This window comes from Acinonyx jubatus, chromosome B2 (assembly GCF_027475565.1).
Source record: "Acinonyx jubatus isolate Ajub_Pintada_27869175 chromosome B2, VMU_Ajub_asm_v1.0, whole genome shotgun sequence".
Taxonomy (NCBI): domain Eukaryota; kingdom Metazoa; phylum Chordata; class Mammalia; order Carnivora; family Felidae; genus Acinonyx; species Acinonyx jubatus.
In genome coordinates, this window is record NC_069385.1 from 28,343,584 (window position 1) to 28,364,156 (window position 20,573).

General features: G+C 38.7%; 1 protein-coding gene across 1 annotated transcript in view; it reads right to left on the reverse strand.

The window, feature by feature from the left end:
• Positions 1-20,573, reverse strand: part of PEX7 (peroxisomal biogenesis factor 7) — a 77,457-nt gene that overhangs the window by 46,769 nt on the left and 10,115 nt on the right. The window contains exons 4-6 of the mRNA XM_015081871.3: positions 15,893-15,970; positions 14,973-15,081; positions 763-869 (exon numbers count right to left, since the gene is read on the reverse strand). Coding sequence (XP_014937357.2) covers positions 763-869; positions 14,973-15,081; positions 15,893-15,970 — 294 coding nt within the window. The remainder of the gene's footprint in view (positions 1-762; positions 870-14,972; positions 15,082-15,892; positions 15,971-20,573) is intronic.

Consider the following 20,573-nt stretch of genomic DNA (forward strand, 5'->3'; position numbering starts at 1 on the left):
CCCAGGCGCCCCTAAAATTTTTATTTAGATCAAGTATTATTATTGAACGTGTACTCTATTTACTTTTAATCTATTTTATTTCTTTTTAAAGAACTCTGCCAATACAATGCCCTCTTAACTTTCATTAATAAATTTAAAACTGAGAAAAAACAGGCGTATGTTTTCTCTATCTGTCACAGTCAACAGACCACTTTAGGACATAAACAGTATATCAATTCATGTTTAATCCACTTCTGTTCTGAATTCGTATGCTCATGTGGTTAACTGAAGCTTTGCAAAAAGGCACAAACGGACACTGTTATTGAAGCATCAAGTTTGGTCAGGCTTATATGGGAAGATGAAACAAAATTTAAAAACTGATGGACTTCCAAACTAAAAATCAAGTTAAAAACAGTTCAGCAGCCTAACCAGCAAAGCGAACAAGAAATAATAGCAGACGATACAAATTGGTGGGGTTAAGAGCAATAAAGGAAAAAAAAAATTACATAAATTGTAAAGCAGTGTCCCAAACACGCAAGTAAGGCTGCACTGTTGAACTTTGAGAATTTCTATTTCTTATCGTGCCTGTTTTATGTGCACTTAAATCCAATTAATGCTAATGTGGGTCACTCACAGTCATCAATTACAAATGAAGAGGGACTGCCTTTAACCTAATGGTCCATAAACACCATCAAAGTCCACACAAACAAGGATAAAATAAAATCTAAAGCATTTCAACATTAGGAAGGGCTCAGCAGCTCAGGACAGATCCAGACAGGGTACCTCATTGTATTTACACCAGTCACAACTCAAAATTTCTGCCTGATGTGCTGGAACCACAATTCTGACTCCTGTTGACTTCACATCCCAGATTCTCAGCGTCTGATCACCTGATGAAAGATAAAGACTTGATCACTTTCCATCACACCACTTGGATGCACAGTGACATTGTACTCATGATGATAAATTGAGGAAAAATACACTGTTTTACCGTTAGGATACTGCTGTCTTCCTCTCTCTCTCTCTCTCTCTCTCTCTCTCTCTCTCACACACACACACACACACACACACACACACACACACGGTTTTTAACTATTATAATGCATAGGAACTACTAAAAGTGATGAACTACAAAAAGTAATGCGCCATGACAATGTTTTTAGATCTACTCAAAGCAGGAAATCTGAATTTCACACTGACACAAACACAGTGGCAACTAAGAGTACACTTCTCTTTAGGATAGGAAAAGGCCCTGAAAATCCTCAGCTTCCAGTAAATAACCCTGTAGCACCCTATACCAGCACAATCTATAAAAACAAAATGCTAACAGTTTTACTGTTAAATGTGGGCAGTCTACCAAAATAGAGAAATTTTAAACTTAGCTTTTATGTTTACTACATTTTAATGGGCCAGGCGGAGGTATATTTTTCTCCTTGGAAAAAAACAAGTTGAAAGAATTTAAGGATTATATTTTGCATTTTTACAAAAATGGTTTACATTGCTTAGTTCCAAAAGTTACCCCGATTAAATGTTTTATATACTGTTTGCCTTCAATTTTTATAAACTATTAGGAAACAACAAAATGACCAGATGAACAAAACTCAGGATCTATACATCTATATCAACGGTAAATTATAAACAATAACTGATGCAAAGAGAAAGCTGGTAAGGCCTGATGAAAGAACACAGTCTATGGTGTGATGGCAGGCGGGTCTTGTATTCCATTAGAAGTTGTGCGACCCGGAACAAGCTATATAGTATCTCAGACCGATTCTTCATTTCCAAAAAAGAAACAGAATGCCTACATGTAGGGCTGTACAAGAATTTAGTGTAATAAAGTGTCTGTAAAGCACTTAGCATGATCTCTAGCACATAGTAGATATTTTAATATATGGTATACAATAATGCTAAAATTTTAAATTGTCTTTTACTTATATATGTTTTCCTACATTCCCAATTCTAAATCATATGTCATGTATCTAAATATAGCAATTTTAGGCAATGGGTTTTTTTCTGATTTCTTTGGAAGTTGTTTAAGAAATGTAAGAATTGCATTGTTGGTGGTAATGAAAGGTGGAGATTAACAATGGGGGCTCTGGAGTTCTAGGGCTTAATTTTAATCCAGCTCAGTCATTTGCTCCCTGCTGATGTTTAAAAAAAACCAAAATTCAATGTTTATTTATTTTTGAGAGCGACAAAGCACAAGCAGGGGAGGGACAGAGAGAGAGAGACACACACAGTATCCGAAACAGGCTCCAGGCTCTGAGCTGTCAGCACAGAGTTGAACTCCTGAACCTCAAGGTCATGACCTGAGCAGAAGTCATCAGACACTTAACCCACTGAACCACCCAGGCGCCCCTCCCTGCTGATGTTTAATCAAATTACTTAACTTCCCTGATTCTCATTTTCCTTACCTGTGATAAAATATTTACTTTATAAAGTTTAAATGAGATAATGTTTTTAAAAATAAAATCAGAAAATAAACCCATGATTAGAAGTCATTCCCACCCCTATTTATAATAACATGAATAACAGCGAATATTTATTGAGTGTTTACTATATACCAGGTGGTGGTCTAAACATTTTATATGCCTTAACTTTTTAAAAACATAACAAGTGAGATAGAAATTTTGATAATATAAAAAGTAATTTTTGTAGTAATTTACAAATGGGGAAACTGAAGCTCATGGAAGTGAAATAATGCCCGCAAGAGAGCAAGCAATGGAACCAGGATTGGACCAAGAGCCTAGGCAGGCAGGCTCCCCAGCCTGTGTGCACCACACCCACCCTGCACTGCTTCCTAATGCTACTGGAGGGGAACTGCCATATGGCCAATATTGGCTGAATCTGGAGGAATTATTCTTTTAACTTCTATGCTTTGCCAATAAATTGGAGAAAAAACATTTAATCACACACACACAGACACACACACAGACACACACACACACACACCATTCTACCATATTTGCCCCACGGTTATTTTAGAAATAAAAGTAGTAACACAAATAAAGGTTGAAACCTCTATTGTAGTTTCAATCCCATTCCTCATCGTCCTTGCTCAGAGGTCATCACGATCATGAATTTGGCATCCCTTCAGTCTGTGTTTTTGTAACACTTCCACTATATTTTTATGGATCCACACATATGTATCATTGCTTTGTGTGTGGGCTTTGCAGTTTTTTATTTAAAAATACCATCTTCAGGGGCGCCTGGGTGGCTCAGTTGGTTGGGTGTCCAACTCTTGATTTCAGCTCAGGTCATGACCTCATGGTCATAAGATTGAGCCCTGCGTCGGGATCTGCACTGGGTGTTGAGCCTGCTTGAGATTCTCTTTCTGTCTCTCCTCCTCCCTCTCCCTTCCCCCCCACCCCCCCCATGTGTTCATGCATGCTCTTTCTCTCAAAAAATTTTTTTCAAATAAATAAAAATAAAATACCATCTTCATACTCTTTTCAAATTTGAGTATAGTTGCCATATTAGTTTCAGGTGTACAACATAGTGATTCAATATCTCTATATGGTATGCTGTGCTCGCCACAGTATAGCTACCAACCTGTCACCACACAATGCCACTATAATACCATTGACTGTATTCCCCATGCTGTACCTTTTATTTCCATGACTCATTCATTCCGTAACGGGAAGACTGCATGTCCCACTCCCCTTCACCCATTTTGCCCATCGCCCATCCCTCTTCCCATCTTCTTACTTTTCTTTTTTTTAAATGTTTACTTATTTTTGAGAGAGACAGAGACAGAACGCGAGTGGGTTAGGGGCAGAGAGAGCAGGAGACACAGAATCTCAAGCAGGCTCCAGGCTCTGAGCCGTCAGCACAGAGCCCGATGCGGGACTTGAACTCACGAGCTATGAGATCATGACCAGAGCTGAAGTCGGATGCCCAACCGACTGAACCACCCGAGCACCCCTTTCTTCTTACTTTAAAAAAGATTGAAAACCACTCTGATAAAAGAAAGGAACTTACATTTTTGGATCTAGGTAAATATGACAGGGATGGGAAGGAATGATGAGTTTGAAAGTACCAAATGGAAACTGTTCAGAATCGATATAGACTAGAGCTTCAAATATCTTCAGGAGCCCTAGTCATAGTCAATGTCTAGCCACCAGTCAGTAGAATTTGTAAATTCTAAATACCTTTGGTAAAATTATCTTTAGGCTCTCCCTAGCCTTCTGAGTATAAAGCAAGGTGGCATGGGTATCTAGTGTTTGGACTTCCTAGCAATACACTTCTTATAGGACAAGCATCCTTTTCTCACCATGTGACTCCAGAAAGACCTATGGCTCAACACAGCTGACCACCCAGGGACAGGTCCAAGCAAGGCCAGTCATAGTATCTTATTCCCTGTCCTGACCACAGATGACAGGTGAAAGGTAGGTACTTGGGGAAAAATGGCAGTCCCTCTCTTAGGATTCATAGATTATTAAATTGAGGAGCTGCTGACGGCCACATGTCTCACTGTTTGGGGAAAGCCAGCTTGCAGAATGAAGTTAACAAGCAGAGAAAAGTCCAGATTAAAGACAGAAAATATGTACGGGGACTGTTCAAGCATCCCTTCCATTTCTGGGGTTGCCTTTCAATAAATTCTACAAAGACCTAAGAGAGCTCAAGTTCTAACACCTGTAGGCAAAGGAGACCCCTTACCATCATGGAGGGAGTAAATGGAATCCCCTAAAGCTTCAGTCTGGAAAAAGCCTAGCCCCAGAGAAGAACATTTGGTTGAGCACAAGGCTTCCACTAAAACATAGGAAATACCTAAATGATGTACAGAAGCTTTCAAAAAATTTATATTTAATATCAGGTCTGAAACTCTAAAGTCCGCTACAGCTACAACTAAAGCACTGTTGAAAGTTGAATGTGCTGTGTTCATCCTAATAATTACATTTTATGGGTAAGTGAATGGTTTAGAGTACCAAAGCCTTACAGTGAGTGTGGACTAGGCCATCAAGAGGTAACTTATTCTAGCAACATTATAGATGAGTCTCACAAAACATAATGTTGAATGAAAGAAACCTGAAGGAGTAGTATAAGAAGAGGCGAAATGAATCTATGCTATTAGAAGGCAGGACAGTGGTCATCCTGGAATGGGGTAGGGGAGCCTCTCAAAATGTTCTGTTTCTTGATCTGGCTGCTGGTACACAGATGGGCTCACTGTGAAAATTCTTTGTGTCATACACTTAAGATCATGCACTGCTCCATGAGTGTATTATACTCCACTAAAAGATTTAACAAAACAACAAAAAAGACTGGGTGGGTGGCTACTCCCAATTTCTCTGGGACAACATTTTGGTTCCTCACTACTATATGCAAGCAACATTCACGCACACGCAAAAAAAGCCACAGTCTAGAGTGTCCCTTCTTGCAGCTAACTCAAAGGACACAAAAAGATGGAAACCGTTCTGAAGGAGCTAAGAATTCCACTTACTTACTTCATCCTCCTTTGTTTTCCAGGTAGGAGAGACAGCTTCTGGCCAAATGGTACCATGACTCACTCAACCCTTAGCCACCAGGATATCTGTATCTATATTGTTTTGTTTTGTTTTGTTTTAATTGCATTTTCCAGACAACTGGCCTTTCATTGCCAGCCAGACGTTTCCCAGGGCCCTGTGATAGTGCCATGGACCCACCTGAATTACCAGCTTCTCTTATCAGTTGCAGACCCACCACTGGCAGCAGAACCAGTGAGTTTAAGTGCACAGTATGGAGTAGGAAATGCTGCCTATGGCTACGTCTAATTTCAAACTGCATCAGGTAAGAGGAAGTTGAGTAAGGAGAATGAGTGTAAATGTTGAATCTGACACTGTGAAGAACGGAGCAGCAAAAAGTGCATACTGGGCCCAAATAATTGAATTGAATTGAAATGCCAGATGCTTATCAGATGTGACAGGACTTTTTTCTAAGAGTAGAATGAGGGTGGGTTTTTTTCTTTTATTTTTATTTGTATTTTTTTAACTACTGGACTCCTTCATTCAGGCATGACTATGACTTATGCAATTATATGGAGTCTGTAATAGCAATAACTTAGTTTTCATGGTTCAAAAGACAGTTTACTTCATGTTAATGTTCTTTATGTAAAGACGTAAATATTCTTCCCTTCTATCTCATATCATGAACTAGACAGAATGCACTGTCTTTAGAGAACTCTGCTTTGGAAGGGAAATCTAGATCTCAATCTCTAAAAACTCTCCTCTTTGGCCTGTGTTAACTTGGCCAATGATAACAAATTTAGTTCTAGATTTGCAAATGCCATTTAACTTTGAAGGTGACTAAATTCTTATAATGATCTAAATGCTATATTCTTATATATTATCCTAAAATATAAACTGCTATAAGCAGTTGAGTGGCATAATTAATCATATGTGTGCCACAGGATTAGACATAAAATACATCTTGACGACCTATCATATAAGCTTCTACTATTTGCGATATTTGTAAAAACAAAGATTTTGCAACTTTGGGCTCCACCACCATGAAATTTACATTTGAGGGTTTTTTTGATGCAAAGATTATAGCATGTTTTACAACAAGCTCCTGTCTGTAAGCAAGAAGACAAAGTAAGAAAATTGATGAAGACTCAACCATCACTAACAAAACTGAGAAGAAAAAAAAAAAAAGCTAAGGCGTTCTCAAACTACAGAAACCACTTCCTCTCTGAATTCAGCACCGAAACCATTCTGTGGGTTTTTAAAAAAGAGATGAACATTAAAAGAAACATGAAATTCCCATTACACCAAATTACAGAAACACCCATTACACCCATTACAGAAACAAACCATTAATCTGGCATCTCAAACAAAGCTGTACCATAGACTAGCACAGTGCTTTCCAGATGAGGCTGATCACTAGATTCAGCTGGGGCGATTAAAAAATATGCCTCCCAGGGACGCCTGGGTGGTTCAGTCAGTCAAGCGTCCGACTTCGGCTCAGGTCATGATCTCATGGTCCGTGAGTTCGAGCCCTACATCGGGCTCTGTGCTGAGGGCTCAGAGCCTGGAGCCTGCTTCAGATTCTGTGTCTCCCTCTCTCTCTCTGACCCTTCCCCGTTCATGCTCTGTCTCTCTCTGTCTCAAAAATAAATAAACATTAAAAAAATTCTTTTAATAAAAATAAAAAAAAAATATGCCTCCCAGAGGTACTTTATTCAGTAGGACTAAGATGAAGCTCAGAATTTTGTTGTTTCTTTTTAAAGCCTCCCTGATAATTCTGATGGTTAACCAGGTTTCGGCATCACCGGCCTAGTATGTTATTACACAGCCATGCATCCTAGAGTCTACCTGGAGCAAGCTCTTCAGATAAGCACCGGTAATTCTTATGGCGCATACGCACTCTGTGGCCATTCCAATGCTCCTCAAATATGCTCTTTTCTCACCACCTCCTGTTCCTTTGCTTTCCAGCTCTCATCTCTGGACTCTTGGTTGTTCACAGGTAACAGCGTGAACACTATTTCCTCAGGGAAGCTTCCCTGACTGGTCAACTTTGACAAGCTCAAGAATCCTTAGCTGTGTTTCCACAGAATTCTGAGCACACATGTTGGTAATAGAAGGCAGCATGTATAGAGCCCTTACTCTGTGCCAGGTACTGTTCTTAGCCTTTTACACACATTCACTCACTCAATGCTCCTCAAAACTCCATGATGTAGGTATTATTATCACCCTTATTTTCGAAATGAGGAATGAAGAGAGACAGGAGTTAAGCAGCATGACTAAAGTCAGGTAATAGTGGTAAAGAAGAATTTTGTCTCAGGCATCCCAGCTCTAGTTCATGTTGGTAACCACTATACTTACTGTGTTACCTCTCCAAAGAACTTCGCACTCCTTAACATTGTCCATTGCTAGTTTTTGTTTCTTAGCATCTCTCTTTTCCACTGGATTGTGGCTCTAAGAAGACAGGAACCCTGTCTTGTTTTCTTCCTCAATGTATCTTCAGTGCCTTTCAATGTATCTTTTAGAAAACAGTGAACATTCACTTAATATCTGATGGACTCACTGTCAATGTCCCTCTCAACAATCAAAATTAACCTTAGATATGTTTTTAGACTTCTAATAATTTCATTACTCCCATATCTTTTTTTTAAATTTTTTTTAATGTTTATTGATTTTTGAGACAGAGAGAGACAGAGCATGAACAGGGGTGGGTCAGAGAGAGAGAGGGAGACACAGAATATGAAACAGGCTCCAGGCTCTGAGCTGTCAGTACACAGCCTGATGCGGGGCTTGAACCCACGAACTGCGAGATCATGACCTGAGCCGAAGTCGGACGCTTAACTGACTGAGCCACCCAGGCACCCCTCATTACTCCCATATCTTATATAATAGTAATAAAAGCTATTTTAGTGTTTGCCTGTGTAAGGGACTGAGCTATGTAAAAGAATACACATGCCCTATAGGAAACATATGAAAACAAGTCAAGTAAAGAAAATATGCAAAGAAATTCATCTACCTCCTAATACACTGTGCATAGGTTGGTAAACACATTGTCTCATCTCACATGAAAGAGCAAAGGCACAGTGAGAGCTTCAGAGCTTGCCCCAACTTTTACTGTACCATAAACCCTCCTCTTAAGAGAGTGGAAGAAAAACTATAAATTTTTTCAACCTTATTAAATAGGTTACTATTTGAAAATCATTATGAAGGAATATTTCAGGAAAATGGCAAATGCTTAATAAACCTTCCAATGAGTTTCTAAAACCATAAAAATGGCAGAAAAAATGCCTTTACTTTATCCAATTTTTTAAAAAAGAAACCTATTTTATAGCTCATACGTCCAGTGCTTGGTTTTCATGAAATCCCTTCTGATTTATTTTAAGTGTTGGATGTGCATACAATTTAGTGAGTATCGGCCTCCTAGAATGTATCCAGCCACTTCAACCTAATCACTGTTCACTCTTTCCATTCTTGCTGTATGTACTTTGAGTACCACTCTCTCTCTCATTTCTCATTCCCAATTGCAGGAGCTAAGCTGGGCCCAAGCCAGTCAACATATTACACTCCCCCCAACCCCCCCTACAACCGCCTCTCCTAGGCACAGTGATTAGTTTAGAAACATTCACATGGACCATCAGATGAGAGAAAATGAAACTTCCTAGATGTCTGAGAAGGAGACTCATGATTTTTCCTACTGGACAGAAACCAGAAATAATACAAGGTTCAGAACTGCTGCCATCTTCCTTTCACATGATGCCTGATACAACTCAACTCAAGAGAGCACAGAACAAGAGACGGCAAGAACATCCACTAAGGCCTACATCCAGCCATGTGTATAAAGCCAGATGGGATTCTGGACATTTCAACTATGTGAGCAAATAAATTAGCTTCTTACTTAAGGGGGTTTGGTTCAGAATTTCTTTGACTTTCAACCAAAGAAGTCCTGGCTGATATGAACACTGCTTACATTTATTTCTAATATAACACATGAAGGCAATGTCTTTAAACAGATAATCTTTTTTCTATTAAACCAAATGGACTTTGTGACGACAAAACACTGTTTTATGTATTACCTATCTACAATGTGCAGATAGTTAAGTTTTGTGGTTATATTGGTAACTGTCTATACACAATTAGTCTTTTTCTTCTATTCAGTCTCATACACTGAATATTCTATATGCAACATCCAGAGTTAATATTATGTATACCATGCCATACAAAAGGCCATTGTAGAAGGAAGGGGTGTGTGTGATTCAGCCCAAATAAAAGGCTAATATCCACAATTTGACCTGACACTTAAATAAATTCAGTTATATTAGTTCAAGATTTTGTCACCATCATATTTTGTTACGGTCATAAAAAAAGCAATGATTAAAAACAAAGACAATTTTAGAACCTTAATAATAGTATACATTAACAAAATTACATACAATAGTAAGGTAAAGGAATTTTTTCAAAAATATATCAGTTGGAGGAGTTTTACTTACTAATACTTTTTCAAACATGTGAAACTATACTCATTATTAATCCCAGTTTATTATGAATACTGCCAATTAGAGCTCCCAGTAGACATGTCTTCACTGCTTCACTAGAAAGGAAGTATGTTCCAGTTCATTTTGAAGACAGATCTATTTTACATCACTCATTTCATCCAAGGTTTGAAATGAATCCTTTGAAACTATAGGACATAAGGCCAAAGGGCATCCCTATTCAAAGAAAATAATGCTAATGTCAATCTAATTCACATCCTTAAAGAATTTTAATTGAACTCTGCATTAGGGCTTTTCACCAATAGTAATATTATAACCATTATGCTGAACTATGGTCATCTTCAGACTTGATTAACCATCAGCATGAAACTCATTAGCATTTACACTAAATTAAAAGCATAAAGATGACTAACTCCAGATATACAGGCAGGCTAACGGGTTAGTTAATTCAAACAAGCATATCAATATTGCTATTACTTACTTAATACACACTCAACCTTATAGTTAGCTGCGCCACAGAAAAATTTTAAAAATCAAAGAAGGAATTCAGGTTTGGAAAAGGAAATGTGCCAATGAGAAATATATTACTGGCCCCATCCCAAAAGACTTGGTATCTTGGAAAAGATTTAACTCAGATATGGACAAAACACTATGACTCAGACAACCTAGAACTTTTTAAATAATAGTAATAACTTTATAAGTATGCTGTTCTTCATTCTAGAAAACAATGCTGTTAATTTTAATCATTGCACATTTTTTGACTTAACCTCAATACACAGAATTTACTATTATTTGCTATTATCGTAGGATCTAAGAAATTGCTTAATCTAATGGACATATTTGTCAATATACAATTTACCTGAAGATTTTCAGCTCCAAGTGTCTTTAACCTAACAATATTTTAGAATTCAGGGACATTTGTTAAGTTTTTAGAAGAAAAGAAATAAAAGAAAAGGATTTCTGTGACATTATATTTGCTATGGAAACCACTCAACATAATTCAACAACTCAGGGCACTGATATAGTTTATTAGCAAGAAATTTATCCTACTAATTGCCTATTTGGAGATGCTGGATAATTAAATGAGGAGACAACATTGGACACATTTTATATCTTCTCCTAGCTATTTTCTTCTCTCTTCCCCTAAACAACCAGACTGCACAAAAGAGCTTCCATTTATTTATTTCCCCTCAAGACTGTATACAAAGTGTGAGCAAAAATTTTCTGTGAAGGACCCAGCAGTAAATATTTTAGGCTTCAAGGGCCATTCCATTTCTGCCATAGCTACTCAACTCTGCCACAATAGCACGAGAGCAGCTATAGACATACAATCTATGTCTGGGAGCCTAAGTGGCTCAGTCAGTTGGGGGTCCCACTTCGGCTCAGATCATGATCTCAGTTTGTGGCTTCCACCCCCACATCGGGCTTTCTGCTGACAGCTCAGAGCCTGGAGCCTGCTCCAGATTCTGTGTCTCCCTCTCTCTCTCTCTCTCTCTCTCTGCCCCTCCCCTGCTCCTACTCTGTCTATCTCTCAAAAATAAATAAACATTACAAAACAAAGACATACAATCTGTAAAAGAATGGACATAGCTGTGTTCCAATAAAACTTTATTTATGAAACCTGTCAGTGGGTCCTTTTGATCTGAGGGCAGTAGTTTGTCAACCTAGGCTCTAGTCTAAGTTTTCTTCTATTTAGTCTTTCCTGGGTGCTCTGACATACCGCAATGGCTTTAGTTACCATTTATGAGCCAATGACACAATTTATTCACAAGGCTAGACTTCTCAGCTCCAAAGTCAACCCCCATCATTTCAACCCCATGTGTCCCATCAGCTCAATGTGCTCTAAAACAAACTCAAGGTCTTTTCTTTCAAATGTATTTCTTACCTCAGTTATGACATTAACCACCCACTACTTTATCCTTTGCAGGAATCTAGGAGTTACTCTTTACTTATCCTTCTCTCTTCCCCTCTTCTACATCTTACACAACCATCTCTAAATACCACTCCAGTCAGCCCAATTCCTTCCAGCCCTTCTGCCACCATTATTATCCTTGCCTTCATCTCTCTATCTTCCTGCATTCACACCTGCTCATCTCCCAACTATTCTCTACACATGACCAGAATGAGTTTTTAAAAATGCAAGCCTAATCAAATCACTTGCTGAAACCTCTTCAGTACCTTTCCCATGTCCATAGGATAAAATCTAAAATCTTGAATCCAGTCTGTAAGGTGTGATCTGGGTGCCTATCTGCTGCCCAACCTCATTTTTACTACCCTTTCCTCTTAAGCGATGGTCTCCCTGGCCTTCTTTCAGTATCTCAAATGCACCAAGTTCTTACTTGTAGACATCTTATTCTCTCTGCCTGGAATGCTCTTTCTTTGCCTGCCAAGGCCTCCCACTTTTCACTGAGCCAACTCCTTATTCATCCTAAATGGAAGCCAGAAGCTTATCAGGCAAAAAATTGATAGCTTTGACTACCAAGAAATTCAAATGCATATACAGTAAAAAATATATATACAGATAAAATAGGGGTGCCTGGGTGGCTCAGGTCATGATCCCAGGGTCACAGGATCGAGCCCCATGTCAGGCTCTGCACTGAGCATAGAGCCTGCTTGAGATTTTCTCTCTCTCTGTCTTCCCCTCCCCTGCTCTCTCTCTCTAAAATTATATATAAAAAAATCATCCAAATAAAATAAAATGTTTAAAAACAAACAAAAAGTTGGGAAAATACATGTAAGATACAGAAGACTAATTCCTAAATATAAAAAAAGAGCTCATGCATCAATACAGAAAAGCAACAACATCTCTCAGTAGAAAAATGGGCCCAAAACATGAACATGCAGTTCACAAAAGAAAAACTCTGGTGGTCAACGGACATATAAAGAATATTCACTATCCCTCATAACCAAATATGCAAATCAAAACAAAAATTAGGTATCATTGTTCACTCATCAAATTGGAAAACATTTAAAAAATTAAGGTGCATTTATTTATCATTTCAAGGTCCAAATGTTAAAGTAACTATTACCTTAACATTATCAGATTCTCACTATCACCTAGACTGGGAAAGTTGTTGTTATTGTTTCAATTAATCTATAAGGTGTTGCTGCTCTAAAACAAACACTTTTGAAAGTAATTAGTGTCATATAGATTATATTTATGAATATATTCCCCCAAATGGTCTAATTTAATCATGCCTCACATTGGAATGCTCTGAGCAGACACTGGTTTCTCCTTCCTACCACTTGTTCTCTGAGTCAAGGGCGAAGTGACTCAAGGAGGCAGCCTGGCAGAGCAACCCTGTGTTGCCTATGCCAATTAATTGTTCACCTTTGTTTCATTTCTACACTTTTTACAGCTTTAATGGCACTCAATACATTACACAAATTATCTAAAAGAAAAATGAAGCAATGCATATTAAAGTGTCGGGGATTTTAGGAAGGAAAAAGTATTCAGAAAATTCTTTAGCCAAATGTTTATTTGGTAGTAGATCAAATGAAAAAAAAAAAAACGTAGTGTACCTCTTTTTCTATCTTAAATTTGTTTTAATTTCATAACTTTAAGTATATAATATAAATTTATGTGTATAATTCATAAAATATAATTGGAGAATGTTCTTTTCCATCAAGTTTATTTAAAACTAGAGTCTAAGAACTTCTGAATGGTGTTCTGATTCACTCAGTTCAACTATAATACTGGACTAAGCCGACTAAGAAATCTCCACAATCAAAAACTGTTTTATAACAGCAATGTTTTCAATGGGGAAAATGAATTTGGGACAGGAGATTTTCTTTTCTTCTTCTTTTTTTTTTTTTTTTTTTTTTGAGAGAGTGAGTGAGCGAGCAGGGGACAGAAGCAGATGGAGAGAAAGAGAGAAAGAGAATCTCAAGCAGGCTCCATGCAGAGCCCAATACAGGGCTCAATCCCACAACCTTGGTATCATGACCTGAGCTGAAATCAAGAGCAGGATGTTCAACCAACTGAGCCACCCAGGTGTCCCAGGGAAGGAGATTTTCTGACTCACAATCTCACAATAATAAAATTATTTTCCTGAGGGGCTGGATAGCTCAGTCGGTTAAGCGTCTGACTCTTGGTTTCAGCTCAGGTCATGATCTCACAGGTCATGGGCTCAAGTTCCACGCAGGGCTCTGTGCTGACAGCACAGGGTCTGTTTGGGATTCTCTCTCTGCCCCTCCCCCGCTCATGCTCACTTACTCTCTTTCTCTCTCTGAAATTAAATAAACTTTAAAAAAATAAATAAAATTATTTTCCTGTACAATTTCAACAACAAAAGTTTTATAGCTATAAGCATATAAAACCTAACACCACTAAGCAAAAGACATCTGACATTTTCCTCAAGAATACTCCCCATAAATATTTTTCATTTTTATACCATATATTCTGAAATAAGAATAAGAATTTTTATGGAGGAATACAAGAAAGGAATACAAGAAAAAATTAACAGTGGTTCTATGGAGGGGGAGGGATGAGGGCTTATTTTTTATTTGGCATGTTTCTGCATTGTTTGAATTTCCTTACTATGTAATATGGTCAGAATAGGGATTATCTAGGATACCATTTTTGTTTTTCCTTTATAAATTTATTTTTTGAAAGTTATAAAAGAAGTAAAAAATAAAGAGTCACTGTCTTACTTGGTCAATCACCACAAATATTTGTCATTAATTAGCACATACTACACCCTCTTGTAACTGTTACTCAGACTTAGCAACCTTTATTCTGATAAACAAACCAAGGATAATGCCATCTAAGCAAAGGAGCTCAGTGGCTAATAAAAAGAACTAGAATGTTTCCCAATTTTGGCAGATTTATAACCAGTTATAATATGCCTAAAACAAACCACATTTGTTCACTAGGAGTTGAAAAGTAATCCAGGTCTGGCTAATTCTTGTCTAGAGGTTGATAAAGAATGAAACAATCCTAAAGACCACAAAGAATAGTAATGAAGGCCCTTTTCCCTGCGAATCTCAAGTACACAGTGCCACCTACTGGGGAGAGTAAGGCCACCATTCACGACAAGGCTTTTTTGGTAAATGAATTATTTACCTGAGGCTGAAGCAAAGCAACCAGGGATGTGGGGAGACCAGATGGTGCTATAAATGACACTTTCGTGGCCTCTAAAGGTGCACAGAGACTTTCCAACAGTTGGATCCCACTACAAATAAATTAACAGATCAATTTACTTAGACATAAATTCAAGTTTATGTTTATATATACATACATATAATATACAATACAGCATATATGTATTTATTTTTTTATTAATGTTTATTTATTTTTGAGAGATACAGAGTGCAAGTGGGGAGGGGAAGAGGGAGAGGAGACACAGAATCTGAAGCAGGCTCCAGGCTCCCAGCTGTCAGCACGGAGACCAATGCAGGGCTCGAACCTACAGACTGTGAGATCATGATCTGAGCCAAAGTCAGATGCTTAACCGACTGAGCTACCCAGGCATCCCTCTATAAATGTATTTACATATACACATGTAATATACATTCATATTTCAATTTTTTTAAGTTTATTTATTTTGAGAGAGAGAGAGAGAGAGAGAGAGAGAGAGAGAGAGAATACAGGGGAGGGACAGAGACAGAGGGAGAGAGAGAGAATCCCAAGCAGGCTCTGCACTGTGAACTCACAAACCGTGAGATCATGACCTAAGCCTAAGTGAGACACTTAACTGACTGAGCCGTCTAGGCACCCCTCAAAGATTTTTTACAGTCTATTTTTATATAAAGCAAAATGGTATTTAAGGGGCTAAAATAATTAATGCTGAGTTAATTGTTGTTAGTTCACAGACAAAAAATTGAAAATTTTTAAATTCTAACAAAGGCTTTAATACAGTTTTTTGAAAAGAAATTAGCTGAGCAATTGAAAAGATATAGAAGTATGTTCAAGAGAAGAAAAAAAATTCAACGGAAACTTTGGGGAAGAGAGTATTGGTTTTAAATACAATGATTCTGACATACCAGTTTGACAGTTTGATCCCATGAGCCAGACACCACGAGCTGTTCACCTCTGGTCTGGCTCCAGTCAACACTATAGACCTAAAAACATTTTAATGTGTCATTCAGAAAGCAAAAGAGCATCAAGTTAAATATTACATTGTATCTCTTTAGAACAGCGATAGCCAGTTAGAACAACCAATTTACTTCATTGAAACATCAAATAAAGTCCTACAAATCTCCACCATGGTGTCTGAGAAATGGAGAGGCCATTTTGTCCATTCCTCCAGACATATTCCTTACGATAAGATTCCATTCTAACAGAGTTCTACAGATTATTTCCCAACCTCCTTCACTAAAACAAATTATATATATTTTTCACCTATCGACAAATCACTGCAGCACCTTGTAGAAATGTCAAAGCAGATTAGAAAGCTAGTCATCTAAAAAAGCTTGCCAGGTCAGTGTCCATCAGATAGCATTAAAATTCAGTTAATAACGCTATCTGGCCTTTCTTAGACAAAGCTTAGAGGAACCAGGTAATCCTTTCCAATCTCTTGGTAAACAGCTATAGTTACCCAATGCTGCTATTCTAATCTAGGCCTTACTGCTTTCAGTGAACCATTTCAAATGAACCATTTGAAAACTTATGGAAATATTTTTCATTCTGTCATTTTATACAACAGACTATATACAGATCACTACTGTAAGCTAAGTTCAACAACATATATGCATAATTATTCTCCATTAAAATAGTCCTGACATACACCCAAGTATATAGCACTAAAAGTAACCAGCCAGCAGATCCTTCTGAGTCTTAAAAATTCTAGCTACCATATTTATGTAGGAAGCAGGATATGCAGTTTGCTGGGGCTTAAATATGGGTTACCAATTCTCTGCTGTCTGGCACTATGCCTAGCCATGTTGGCACCTTAGTTTCAGAAAACAAAATTGGTAATACTGATCCTGTCTTTGTTTAAAACTTTAATATTTTTCTCATCACAGATTTTTTTGCAGTATTTCTGATTTTTTAAATTACTGCATTAAGATATTATTTGACTATTGAGTTGTTGGGGTCCTCCTTAATCATGTACCTAAAATGAGTGCTTCACCCACCCTATTCTAGTCCTGGCCCTGCCGCTGTCCATATTCATGAAAAAGAGAGAAAATCAGTTGGAACACTGAAAAAACCACAATCCAGCAACAGAAGCAGCTCATAAAGAAGGGGCAACAAAAACCAAAGAGCTGCCATGGCCATCTGTTAGTTATGGATGGAAAAAAATAGGCTTGGAAGCAGTCATTGTGAGCTAAGAGTTTGCTTTTATCCTCTAGGCCAGGGCATGGCACATTTCTTCTGTAGAGTAATATATATATAGAGAGAGTATATATAGAGGGTGTGTGTGTGTGTGTGTGTGTGTGTGTATACACACACACACACACACACACACACACACACACACACACACACATTGGGCTTTATGGGCCATTTGGTCTGTCTTTCGGCCCCAGTAGAGCACAAAAGTAGCCAAAGCTGATACTTGATGAGTGGGCATAGCTGTGTTCCAACAAAACTTTATTTACAAATCAGATAGCAGGCTAGGTTGGGCCCTGTCCCATGAGTAGTAGTTTGCCAACTCCTACTCTAGGCTGATGTGAACAGTCAAAAATAACCACAATAGCAAACCTTTATTTAGCACCTGTTATGTGCCACATGTTGTCATAAGCATTTTACATATTTTATCTCATTTAATTTTTTTAATGTTTATTTCTTTTTGAGAGAGAAAGAGAGAGACAGAGCGTGAGCAGGGGAGGGGCAGAGAGAGAGGGAGACAGAATCTGAAGCAGACTCCAGGCTCAGGCTGTCAGCACAGAGCCCGACGCGGGGCTCGAACCCACGGACTGTGAGATCAAGACCTGAGCCGAAGTCGGACACCTAACTTACTGAGTCACCCAGGTGCCCCTATTTTATCTCATTTAATCTTCCCTTCTATGAAATAGATACTATAACAAGACCCAAAATGTATAAATAAACTCTTCAAATTCCTAAAGCTAGTTAAGTGACAGAGCTGAACTCTGAACCTCAGCAGCCTAACTGCAGAGTCCACCCTTAATCACTACATGAGGCTGACTCTACATCATGCTACCTGAGGGCACTGTTGAACTGGAATGACCTGGGGCTGCAACATTAGGGAAGTAAAAGCCTATCCTTACTAGTATCGCCCTTCGTGGGAGCCCAAACTGATCCCACTTTGTTTCTGTGAATTATCCAAGAACTTAAAGCCCTTGTCCACTGTCCACTTGGTGACCTCCCACTCATTTGTCAAGACTGGGCTCCACCACAGCCTTTATGAAATAAGCCTCACCTCGATAAAACCCTTCATGATTTAAATGTTTCCTTCCATGCACTCCAACAGCACCTTGTACCTACTTATAATTCAACATTTACCATATTTTACAACAACTTGTATTAAATACCTACTAGATTCTGGAAGATCCGTCATGTGAGCAAAACCACCTTGTATGCCTATGCTTGTTGCAATATAATAAGCACTCAACAAATGGGAGTTAAAATAGTTTATCCATCTGAATTTACCTTCACAATCTGCATCACTGCTAAGTAGTTATAAAGAGCTACTGTTTTCATTTCAGAGGATAACTGAACAAATATAACTAAAAACTAAGATCAACATCTCACACTCCACTGCCTCTACACATGTCCAGTATGACACGGGATTCGAAACTTTATGACTTCTTACCTTTTAAAACTGCAAAAGCCCCCATAGGGGAACCCAGCCCTAGTGAGAACAAAAGATAGAAGGTAACCACGCTGACGGCGGTCTTGCTGCCAGCTGTCTTATCAGTCACACAACGAAGTGCAAGCAGTAGGACTCTAGGACAAAACTAGGGACAGGATCCCCAGGGTGATGTTGAAAGTGGGATAACACAAAAAGAAATAAAGGCAACCTCAAGAGGCGCCTGGGTAGCTCAGTCAGTTGGGCGTCTGACTTTGGCTCAGGTCATGATCTCGCGGTTTGTGGGTTCGGGCCCCACGTCGGGCTCTGTGCTGACAGCTCGGAGCCTGGAGCCTGTTTCAGATTCTGTGTCTCCCTCTCTCTGCCCCTCCCCTGCTCGAGCTCTGTCTCTCTCTGTCTCTCTCTCTCAAAAATAATAAATGTTTAAAAACATTTTTTAAAAAGGCAACTCAAAAAATATTTTATTTGACTGTATTTAAAATATTAGGGTACAGGAAAGTAACTTAAAAAAACAAACAAACAAACAAACAAACTACAGTGGGGGGGGGGTGCCTGAGTGGCCCAGTTGTTTGGCTCAGATCATGATCTCATGGTTCATGAGATGGAGCCCCACATCGGGCTCTGTGCTGACAGCACAAACCTGCTTTGGATTCTCTCTCCCTCTCTCTCTGCCCCCCCCACTTTGCTCTCTCTGTTTCTCAAAATAAATAAATAAATATTAAAAATAATAATAATAAAACTACAGACATAAGTACAAAATGGATGCTGGGATGGAAAATTCAGCTTGATGCCCAGAAGAGAGGATCCAAGCAGGACCTTGAGGCCTGGCTAAAATGTCAATAGCAGAAAGCAGAAGTGAAAACAGTGATCAGAACTGCACCTCCCCCGCCTCCACAAAGTCATATACAGGCATAGACAGCACCCAAGGGATCAGGACTAGGGAATACTGCCGGATAACACCAAGGGTTTGTGCCTGGGGACTATCAGTGGTGGTGGCATTAACAAAATGGGAAGACTGGAGGAAAGAAGATAATGTGTAATTTTAGACATACTGACTTTGAAGTGACAGCAAGATAGTCAAGTGGAAATGTCTAGTGGGAGCAGGGTTTGGGCATTAACCCTGAAAAAAGTTTACAGTCAGAGAGATGTTTGAGAGAGAGTTGAAAAAGGATGAGTAGATTCCAATATCCCAACTTCAAGTTACCTCACTAATCTATTCAACAAGTATTTCTTAAGCACCTACTGTGTACCAGGCACAAGGAGAAGGGGAGTACAATGTTAGACAAGACAAAGCCTCAGTCCAGATGGGTCATATATTTTAGCAGAGGAAGACAGACTATAAATAAATAATTTCAGAATGCGATTTTAAAGGAAAGCTACAGAGCAAAATAAAGCAAAGGAAGGAGACTGGAAAACAATGTAGAATTAAGAGGTCACTTCTCAGTAGAGTGGTTAGGGAAGATCTCTCTGAGCAGGGACCTGCGTGCAGGAAAGACAGAACTCTGCACGTTTGAGAGGAAAGGCTCTGGCAGAAGACTAGGAAAAGACCCTGAAGCAGGAAACAAGCTTGTCACGTCTGAGGAACAGAAAGGCCAACTAATTAGGAGAGACAGGATCCCAAAAGACCATACTTCCAAGTTTGTACATAATTTCTCTTAAGAGGCTACAGCCATCAACTCCTAAGCTACCTACCACCTAGACTGTAGCATCCTTCAACTGCTCTTCCTATCCATCCTGGCTCACCTCCAATCCATTATCCGCATTGCATAAAAACACAAACGTCATTCCCCCCCAGAAAGCCCTTCAATGGTATCATGCTCTGTGGCTCCTGCAACTTACCATCTTCACTCCACATTGACATTCATCCATGCTGCTGCTTATTACCCAAAGGTCGAAATCATGCAAAACTAGGAGTGATTTAGGGATGCACACATATGTAGTAAAACGAAAAA